Source organism: Emydura macquarii, unplaced genomic scaffold, assembly GCF_026122565.2.
Source record: "Emydura macquarii macquarii isolate MOO-44397 ecotype Brisbane River unplaced genomic scaffold, CSIRO-AGI_Emac_v2 contig_3671, whole genome shotgun sequence".
Classification (NCBI taxonomy): Eukaryota; Metazoa; Chordata; order Testudines; family Chelidae; genus Emydura; species Emydura macquarii.
The window spans coordinates 1,772,168-1,783,275 of NW_027133808.1; the positions used below are offsets into that span (position 1 = coordinate 1,772,168).

The 11,108-nt window shown below is 37.3% G+C and overlaps 1 protein-coding gene across 2 annotated transcripts in view; it reads left to right on the forward strand.

The window, feature by feature from the left end:
- The window catches only part of EFNB2 (ephrin B2), a 51,314-nt gene extending 40,491 nt beyond the window's left edge, over positions 1-10,823 (forward strand). The window contains exons 3-6 of one of the 2 annotated variants that reach the window (XM_067536815.1): positions 4,748-4,840; positions 5,584-5,697; positions 7,233-7,531; positions 8,143-10,823. In XM_067536815.1, the coding sequence (XP_067392916.1) occupies positions 4,748-4,840; positions 5,584-5,697; positions 7,233-7,531; positions 8,143-8,199 (563 nt within the window). In that variant the 3' untranslated portion in view covers positions 8,200-10,823. Of the gene's footprint in view, positions 1-4,747; positions 4,841-5,583; positions 5,698-7,232 lie in introns of both variants that reach the window. The other variant, XM_067536814.1, reaches the window with a different exon arrangement.
- Positions 10,824-11,108: the final 285 nt, after the last annotated feature.

Consider the following 11,108-nt stretch of genomic DNA (forward strand, 5'->3'; position numbering starts at 1 on the left):
AAGGTTTTGATTTTATTTAATTGTAAGAACCTTATTTCAAAGGCCTAGTCACTGACTTTAGGTACAGTCCTGAGTAAGAACTCACTACCCAAGGAGTATCCCTGGCGGGCTTTGTGCCTCAAAGATACACTTCAGAGTCACAATTCCTTTACTGCTTTGCCCTTACTTTCGCCTACACCACCAGCAAATTACAATAACCTCACCATCTGCAATGGCTCAGTTGTGCTGCTCAGCACACTAGGTGACTGCAGAGCCCAGCCCAGGCTCCACCCACTCGCTCACCCAACTTCTCCAGGGGAGGAAGCAGGCACTCAGCCATGGGAGCTTGCTCATCTCTGCATGCCCAGACACAAGGTCTGAGAAGGCAGCCAGGGCATGTTGGGAATGGTTGTGATTTTAGTTCCCTCTGTGGGTGTGTAGTTCATGTCACAATCAAGCCCTGAATTAAAATGGTTATAAACTTTTGTTTGTCCAAAGAGCATGTCACTAATGTGGCCTATTTTGTAGCTGAAAAAGCATAGCAGTATTTGTAGTTGTAACTGTGAGAGATAGGCCTAAGATTTTGATTTAGTAACACTTTCCTTTAAGTAATGGTGATTGAATTTTTAATTTTGTACTGTATATCTTTAACAGTGAATGAGCCTTGATTTTTGTGACTTTGCCTTCATTTCTAATCTCTTTGTGAATGAAAAGCTATATACAGCCATAAATCCAGAAGCTTAATTCTCCATCTGATTAGAACAAAGTTACCAACCTGATAGGTTGAAAACAGCCAAGATCTATGCAGTGGCTTAGTCTCCTGGGAGGCAGAGTAATAACAATCAAATGAAGACATATTAAAATGTAATATTACTTCCTCTCCATGGGGACTGTATAAAAATCATAGCCAGGAACTATTCTTGTCTGCTGATTCTGTTTCACTCACTGATTCCCTGCCTCTGCATTTATGGCTAATGCATTTCACACAATAAACAGGGATTGTGAAGTTTTAAAAGCAAATAAATATGAAAGATCAAACACTGATTTATGACTTCCAGTGGCTTTAAACCACAGAACGCAGAACTAAACTGGATGCTTTGGTCTGAATAATTTCATCACCTCTCATGGCAAATCAGGGGATATATTGAGAATGTATTTTACAATTACTGAATGGACACATTCACTTCCCAAAAGCAAGAATTAGTCAGGTATCTTTAACTGCCACTTTTTAAAAACCTAGTGACACAAATCCACAAAACAACTTTCACTTTGGCCCAACACTGCATTTTGTGCACTCTGTCCACTCCTGTTAACTTCAAGGAATTTTGGATCAGGCTACTGGTATAGTGGTAAAATATCAATTTCAGTTTATTGTTGAAAACATGTGAGTGTTAAACTTTGGATAGGAATAGTTGGAATTCATAGAGATGTAAGGCACGTATTTGTTGTTTGAAAGCTGGAGTATAGGCTCTTGCTGACCAACTGCCCTTCTGCTTCTGACTGTAGTCAACAGAAGATTTGCCATTGACTTCAATGGAGCATGATGCACTTGTGTCATCCAAGGGCGGGGGGAAAAAGTAATGAATGCTATTTTATCCAGTTAGCACAGTTGTGTTTATTTTCAGTTTAGTGGATGCTGGCGATATAACAAACCTAGGGCCCAATCCTGAAAACACACCTGTGAGTAGCTTTGTTTAAGTATGTAAATGTTTGCACAATTATATAGTCTTTCTGGTGGTGTCAACATTTAACTAGAGCTTAATAAATTAAACATTCATTGCACTTCCTTTTTAACATGACAATAGGCTGTCAGATAAAATAACTGGAACACATGCTCCTAAAGCATATCAGACCTAGGCAGTAAAAAATGCACATTCTTTTTTTTTTAAATAAACCGAGTGAAGAATTTAAGATTTTTGTCCAATTTTAAAAACACATAAACCCGAGATTAGCAAGTCCACTTAAAATACAGTTAATTAATTTTGTGATTTCATGATCACTACCTGTAATAATATTACAAATAAAAACCTTTATTAATGATTTTCAAAAAATTTCTTCAGAATCAGGATGCAACATTAATGTAATCAGAAATCCAGGGACAGAGTTACACACCTGAATTGTGTATGTAATGGAGGTGGTTTAGATCACGTTAGGTGTAACTTTTACTCAGAGATCAAATATAAAGACAGCTGCAAGTGTTCTAGAAATATTTTGCACCTGTTCCCTTATTTGACTTCTGCATACTAAGCTTTCAACAGGAAAGTGTTTTCTCTGATGGCTCATATTATTTCTCTCTCTCTCTCTCTCCCTCTCTCTCATCTTTTTTAATCTTAAAACTGGCTTTAAAACTGCCCTTTCCTCCACACACATTGGGATATATGAGGTGATATCTTGACAGCCTTAATGAAATTTTTCAAATAATTTCTTCCAGCAGCCTTGCCTAATTGTTAGTTTAATTAAGGGGAGAGGTTGCTTTGCCACTGGAATACACTTCATTGAACACTCCTCATTCCACAGGATGTGGTGTTCTCTACCTTAAACTGTAACATCAGCTTTCAGAAAACCCCTTGAAGGACTGTGGAAAAAGTGAATACTCCTGCAAATTCATTCATCCAGCATCAAAGCTATGAAAGCCTTCTTTTAGTAAGCAAGCAAGGCAGTTTGAACTTTTAAAAGCATGCACCGGCTTCATTGTAATGTTGGGCCTTCTTAATGGAGACGAGGCATTGTAGTAGTTTTGCATTCCTATGGCTATCTTACTTTCCTTGTGTTAGATTGAGGTTAAACTGTGAGTCTTCTAATTTTATTGTGGTCTCCTCCGCTGTAGGTTAAATCAGACAAATTTTAAAGGGTACTGATATTGAAAAGGGGTTACACTATTCAATTAATATCCGAGAAAGTGGAGTTTAAAGTGATGTGAACCCCTGTAGCCTAGATATATAAAACAAAAACAAAAACCCACAAACAAAAAAATGAAATAAAGTCAGTATTTATTAGTTGTACCCTCAGCTGATGCTCAGTTTTGATATTTCTATTTACTACTTTTTTTCCTCTGTCCTTGTGCCTGTACATTGGCAAATAGGTCATAAAAAAAGACTTTCAGCAAAGACACATTTGATTTATGTCCAGAACTGGTTCTCAGTATTGATTTTTTTTTCCCCTCTGGAAAACAAAACAAACCCCCCCAACTATATGTCTCCATTATTTTCTGAGTCAGGCAATGCAATGGCACATTTCAGATCTGCATTTATCTTAAATTACTTATTGTAGTGTGCGATGTTGGTTTTATTTTTTTCATTTTGAAAACTTTTTAAAGAAAAGATTATAAATAAAAAACAAACTGAAGCTTCGGTAACTTTCTTCGTGATGCTTGTACAGTGAGTGAGAGGAAAAGAAGATTAGTTGTAGAGGGGAGAAAAAAACTGGGAGGGAACAAATATAAGGAAAGGGAAGTATAGAAGAAGGAGTAACAAGTTGGAAATTTTATATGATGGGGGCAAATCTGGTAACACACAAAAGAGGCAGAAGTGGAACAAAAACAAGAAGTGGATCACAGGCTAGGAAGGTAGGTTCAGTGTAAAGGGTTTATAATTTGTACAGCTATGGAAAAGCTTAAAGCAGGAAAAATATTAACATAGAGCTGGGAAGACTCTGAAGGAAGTAGGAAACATACATAAGCTACATTAAAAGCAAATGCCAAAGGAAGCTGAAAGGAGAGGAAAGGGGAACTTGAAAACAAACAACTGGACAGCATGAGGCCCTTGCTGAATTAGTTCCTCAGACGAAAAGACTGAGTCTAGGGGAAGAAAAATGCTGTTTAATTTAAACAGTCCATGGGAATCCCAACAAGTAATACCACTGGTATCTATTATAGTATAAGACTAGTAATGGTTACTTTTTGCAGTGTATGCAATGTGTTGTGGTCCTAAGAATACAAGACAGTATAGTATTAGTGTAGCATGGAAGGAAACTGATGCCCCTCCCCCCCTTCTCAAATATTGGCAATAGAGTAAAATGATGTAGACTCTGACTTGATTTATATGGGTTCCCTAAGGGAGTTGTGCTTCATGCACAAATAAGATTATAATACCAGCTAGCAGTGAAGCTGCGAGTGGGTGTATGGAGTTCAAGCAAGCACACAGATAGGAAAGAACAATTTAAACATGGGGGAGACACCCATTTGTTTGTAGAAACTAAAAGGTTTCTGTTAAAAAAGGACATTTAAAAAAATATAAGAAAAATAAGATTGTATTTTTTAAAAAAAATATTGTTTTCCGATCAGCATGGAATCTCAGATTTCACCTTGTCTTTTGTATGCGCGCATTTCCTTAAACAGGAGATCTGTAACAGAGGAAGCAGGTGTACTGTGGCGATTATTATGATGTCGCTTTAAAAAAAAGAGTGTATTAAGTACTTTGCTCCTTTGAGTCTGCCAGGGTTTCTTTTTCAGATGACTCCATTACCTTTTTTGGAAGGTGATGCCATTTCATCCAGGGGCATAATAGTAAGTCAGTCAATTGTGCATAGAAGAAAAAGTGACTGAACTAATTTGAAACCCGATAACTCATCCCAGCGTTTGTATATAATGTATGACTTACCGATGTATTCATTCTTTTGGCTTTCAACATTTCACAGCTTTTCCTAGGTCAACTTGAGCAACACGAACAGATTCCAGTAGATTAAAGGAATCCCTGTTTTCAGGCACTCATATTCACATCACTTTGCCAACTGATTTCCTGAAATCTTTTTTTGTTTTTCTTTTAATCAGCGACATCAAATGGGTCTTTAGAGGGCCTGGATAACCAGGAGGGAGGGGTGTGCCAGACAAAAGCCATGAAGATCCTCATGAAAGTTGGACAAGGTAAAGACCATCTGCTGTTTCATGAAATCACTTTGATCAGTCTCTCAGTACCCCACTTAGTGTACAGGCTTCTTTTAATAGCATAGAACAGAGTGCCAGCTGAGTCTAGTTTGGTCATTCTTCTCTTAGATTTTGAGAGCAAAGCCTATTTTCTGTACCTAAGCTACTGACAGATTTCTACAAGAGGAGCATTAGTGTAATAAGATCTCTTTATTGTAGAGCTCCCTGGAAGGGAAGGTCAGCCGGGAATAATGGGTTTCAGTCATTTTTATTTTTATTTTAAAAACCAAGCCACAACTTCACAGTTCAAAATTATTTGGAATAAATGAAAAGAGGACAGCTAATGTTTCTATAGTTTTCTTGTTATGGATTCTAACTACAGAAGAGGTTTTGTTCATTGTCTCTTTTTGTATATAGATAACCTATTGTGCAGAAAGAAAGAATTATTCTTCTAATTAAAAGTTGATTTAGTAGTCACTCAACTTGCTCAGTTAAACTGAAATGTCATCTGCAAAGCTTTTCTTGCCAATTACAGGAATCCCTATAGTTTCTGCAGATGGCCTCACAATCTAAACCTCTGAAATAAGTAATAGAACCATTTTACTTTAAAATGAAAATTACATTCTTCTATCTCATAGCCCTTTGCATAAAGAATCTTCTATTCAAAGCTTGTCATAACTCATGATATATAGCAGCCTTTTAAAGTTTAATATTATCAGTTGTCTAAATTTTCTTTCTTACAGATCCCAATTCTGCTGGATCACCCCGTAATACTGATCCGACTAAACGTCCAGAACAAGAAGCTGGTACCAACGGAAAAAGTTCCACAACAAGTCCATTTGTAAAGGATCATTCAGGTACACATCAGGATTTTTTGGTCTCGGGCGGTGTCATCTTAAGGGATTCTTCCCTTCCCTCACATTATTATTTTAGCACTGAAATTGGTTAAAAAGCAAATATTTGCATAGTGAGATCAAACAAAAATGTGTTCTGATGCACCAGTGGATGGTAGCTAGCGCTGTACATTTTGACTAGTGCAAGTATTGCCCCATCCCATTTTGCAGTTGAAATTAATTATGTCTTATAAGAAAATCATTCATTTATTTCCAGGAAAGTTTTTCTGGATGGTAGTTTCTCTGAATAACTTTATAGTGGTAAGTGCTGCCTTATGTTTAGTGCCCTGGCAGATGAGACAATATTTCTGTCTTTCTCTTCCCGTCTGATACATTATCAGGTGGTTCTCGACAGCCATTTGTAAGGTTAATTTTAACTCATATATAATTAATGCTCTAATCTCTTACCTGATCATATAAAGTCTGCAAATGACTGATTGATTCTTCACTAAATTTAAAGGTTTTTAAAATATGTATCTTTTTAATCTGAGGAGCTCATGGTTTTCAGACCAATATCTTCAAACTGCATTTCATGATTTAAGTGAACAAAAAAATAAACAAGGTCACTGGAAAATACAGCAAATTTAGCATATTACAAAGCCAAACTGGTTGTCAGTTGACTTTGAGTTCTCAACAATGGCTTAAAATCTGTCCTCGCTAGCTACATTATTTGCTACCGTGCTAATGAATCTTTGATTTGGCAATTGTTGAGCAGGCATCAGCAATTTTTTGCTAAGGTTACTGTAGGCAGAGTTGATAGTTATGTGAATTTAGCATCCGCAGCATTATTCCATCTGGAACTGAGCATCAAGGGAGGGAAGCTATTTCAAATTTTCTAAGTAAGCATGTGTCAAGTGAACATTCACTGAATTCTTGTGACAAAGGGGTAATGCCATGCCCTGGGCAGACTATTCAGAGTGAGAGTTTTTTTCACCTTCCATATGTATTTTTTTTAAATAAATGTAAGTTCAGTAATAAAAATGAGTTGCATCATAAACATTTGACCTATCTCCCATGCTGCCTCAAGCTTCCATTTTTCATTAGTAAGTAAGACACATAGACACAGTCGGTGGTTTAATTTAAACTAGTATCTGAAAGAGAAAGTAGCAAGACTATGATACCCAAGTGTAAACTGTCCCGAGGATTGCCTTTTCCCTGTTTGCTGCCGTGAGATGGCCGGCATCTGTTAAAAGATGCAGAATGTATCAAAGGCTGCCTTGTCAGTGCCAGTCCTTGCTGCTGATGGATGATGATATATGAAAAGAAAACAATGTGGTTTGGGAACAGCATAAAAGTAAGACCAACAGACACAAAGTCTTATTTAATATTGATTGCTGACTTTGGCTGTTTGCATTTAGCTACCTAACAGGGTAATTGGTTTGTCAAAAGTTTAGCTGCCAGTTATTTCTTCCAGTCCTGCTGAGTCTTCACATTTTTAAGCAACGTAAAATGGTCACAGGACAGCGATAACTTTTCTTTGTGTTTTCCCCTCTTTCTAGGATCCAGCACAGATGGCAGTAAGGCTGGACATTCCAGTATACTTGGTTCAGAGGTGGCCTTATTTGCAGGGATTGCATCAGGGTGCATCATCTTCATCGTCATCATCATCACTTTGGTTGTTCTTTTATTGAAGTACCGGAGAAGACACAGGAAGCATTCACCCCAGCACACTACAACGCTGTCACTTAGTACGTTAGCCACCCCAAAACGTAGTGGCAACAACAATGGTTCTGAGCCCAGTGACATTATCATTCCTCTAAGGACTGCAGACAGTGTTTTTTGCCCTCACTATGAAAAGGTCAGTGGAGACTATGGACATCCAGTGTATATAGTTCAAGAGATGCCTCCTCAGAGTCCAGCAAACATTTATTACAAAGTCTGACAAACTGTGGTACATTTGAGTTACAGAGGAAACTTACTGGTCAGATGCTTTCTGTTGGGGTTTGTGATGACACCTTGTGCGCTAGTATTGACTCAAGCACAGGGGGAAAAGGCAACACCTCTTCCTCAGAGAGCCTTCTTGAGCTGGACAGCTTATCTAGTCTGTAGAATTCCTATCTCAGTGAATAAACATTCACTAAAAGCTGGAAGACTTTACGTAGAAGATACCCATTCTGATTGCTGTATTCTTGTTACATTCATCATCCTCTAAGCCATGTGCTGCAGGCATCCAGGCATGTACAAAAACCAAGGGAAGATGGAGTGATTTGTGGATGCTAATAGTTCTAGGCAACCTGGGAAGGTGCTCTAGGATATCAGGCTTGAAATGCCATTTTCTGATTTTTTGTGTGTGTCTCTCTCTCAGTGCATTCTGGATTTGTCACACAGACCTCGGCATCTAAGTAAGACTTTTAAAGTTCTCTTGCTTTTATTTAGTCCGTCACTCTTACATTCATTTCTGTTATCCAGGATTCTGCCATCCTTCCCATAAGATTTGCTTTCACTCCGTCGCTAACAGAACGTTAACATTTGGAGTTCCGTGCTCCATCCATCAGCTACAGCAGCCTCTCTTGAATGGGTAATACATTTATAGAAACTGTGTTTGCTAATAAGAAGCCTTCCAGCCAAAAGTTAGGCTGTCCGTGAAGTGAAGACCAGGATTGGGTGGGGAGAGGGAATGGCTGACTGCAATTGCAGTTCAATGCTGCTGCCTCTGAAAGAGAAGCTGGAAAGATACATAAATTAGGTAGCACAGCACTTTGGTATGCTGAGTTTTAAGAGGCAAGTAGGAGATCCAACATGCGCAGTGGATTAGGGCTGCACTTGAAGGAGTTCATGGTTATCAAACAGCAACGTGCAGAAAAAAATAGGGCCTTCAATACAGTAGAACAAAGGGGTATTGTTAGTAAATGAACAAGCTTGGAGGACAAGACAATAGTAGGCCGCTGATGATATATTAGGGCAGAACTGTTGTGGTACTGGCAATAAGATATACAGCTTGGAAGCTGTCGCAAAATCGCTGTCTGCTTTGGATGACTTTTTAAGCAGACTCAGCTGCTATACTTATCACATTTTACTAAACACAGGGAAAGCATTTAAAAAAAATAGCAGAGAGCCAAATCTGACCTAGATGATTATAAGACAAAGGATCAAAAGAACTGTAATTCCCTCACCAACAAAGTTGTTAAATACATTCACATCTCTCAAAATAGATCAGAATTTTGTTTCTGATTGAGCCTTTTGACTCTTTGGTTTATAGTAGGGCTGTCTCTGCACAGTGCAGTGTAGGTATTGTGACTGACACAGCAGTTCATTGGTGCTCTGTTTCAAATTTAAAGCACATATGGAAAACCTCTTACCGTAAGGATAAAATAAATTATGACACTGAGACAAGAGAAGGACGATATGACTTATTTATAATAGGTGTATAGAACACAAGGGATTTAAAGTGAAAGTTTTTTTTTCTAATATATATTTTGGGGTTGCACAGAATCTACACCAGAAGATGTGAAATTAATTTGTGGCAATTAAAATGGTCTTAATTTGTCAGCATTCAAAAATAAAAATAAAAATTGGACGATTGCGTGTGGGAAAAAAACCAACTTAATTCCAAAAATATCAATAATGAGAGCAAATACAAAAATAACAAAACCCTGTAAAGGCGTCTCATGTAACAGTAAACTAGGAAATACAAGCCCCGAAATCCAGGAAATCAGTGTTACTGCATCACATATTTAACAATGACAAGATGTTCCGGCATTTATTTTCTGTGTTGTGTTTTCCCTTGCCTTATGGGCTGGAGTGTTCTGTAGATTTCAGCAGGTCACACAGGAGGGGAGTTTCAGGTTAAAGTTTTTTCTGTTTTAGCATGCTTTTTCCCTGCATCCCCCATGCTGAAAAAAAAAAAAAGAAAAAAGAATCTTACTTTTTCTGTGCTATGCAAAATAGACATCTTTAACATAGTCATGTTACTATGGTAACACTTTGCTTTCCGAATTGGAAAGAAAATGTAGCAACAGCATTTTAAGGTTCTCAAACCTTGAGTGAGCACCTGCAAAAAAATGAACTGTCATAGAAATGATTACTCTCTCTATTTTCTGAACCTGAAAATGATGTTGGTCAAAAAGGAGGGGGAAAAAAAAAAGAAAAGAAAAAGCATGGTTCTGTGGAAGGTTACCATGGTGACTAACTACAGTACATATGTAATTCTTTCCAACAACCCTTCCTTTCTGTGAATCCATCCATACAAGATTTTCTTGTAAGTCATTAAAATTTTATTTTGAAGGAGGGGGAGGAAAGGGAAAGATTGGTATAGTGAGTCTGATTTTAATTAAATCAAGTGTAAGTTTCATCAGTTGGCTACATTCTGGTTATGTACTAAACTGTGAAAAAAAATCAGATGAATTGATGAAGAGCAACCTGCAACCAATTGAAAAAATGTACTGTGCTTCTGTTTGTGTTTGGTGCAGCATTATGACAATCTACCAACTGTTCCTTTATTTGACGTTGGTTCAGCTTTGAAAAGTTACTGTAGTAAATGCCTTGCTTGTATTATCATCCCTAGTCACCCGACTTGGAATTTGCACCATCATATCTAAGTGAAGATGCTGTAAATAGGTTCAGATTTACTGTATATGGATTTGGGGTGTTACAGTAGCCTTATTCACCTTTTTAAATAAAAAACTACACATGAAAACAAAATAGAAATGGCTTTTCTTAACCAGATTGTGTATATAGAGCAATGTTGGTTTTTTATAAAGTCTAAGCAAGATGTTTTGTATAAAATTTGAATTTTGCAATGTATTTAGCTACAGCTTGTTTAAAGGCAGTGTCATTCCCCTTTGCACTGTATTGAGGAAAAAATGGTATAAAAGGTTGCCAAATTGCTGCATATTTGTGCTGTAATTGTGTATCATGAATATTTATTTAAGAATTTCTTTGTCCAGTTTGTAAGTAACACAGTATTACGCTTGAGTTATAAATAATTTTTTCTTTCTTTCTTTTTTTTTTAACTAGCCTGTCATAGGTTTGAAATCTGCTTTAGTTCCACATTGCAATTAGCCCCCAGAAAATGAAAACTATGAAAATCACATTCCACGTCTGTTTCAAACTGAATTTGTTCTTAAAAAAAATAAAATATTTTTTTCCTATGGAAATCTTGCCTTCTAAGTATTTTCTTTGGGTTTTGATTATTTCTTTTTTCCTTTTTCTTAGTTTTCTTTCTTTTTTTTTTTTTAAACTCTCTCCACAGTTACCTAGTGATTTATAGGGCGAACTTAAGTCTACCTTTTGTTTCAAATCTGGGCCCTGATCCTGCAACCTGATTTGTAGTGGCTCATCATTATGCCCACATGTAGCCCCACTGAAGTCAGTGGCTGCTATTAAGGCTTAGAGGCCTGCTAAAATGGATCCACTTGCGGGACGGGAGCCTAGTG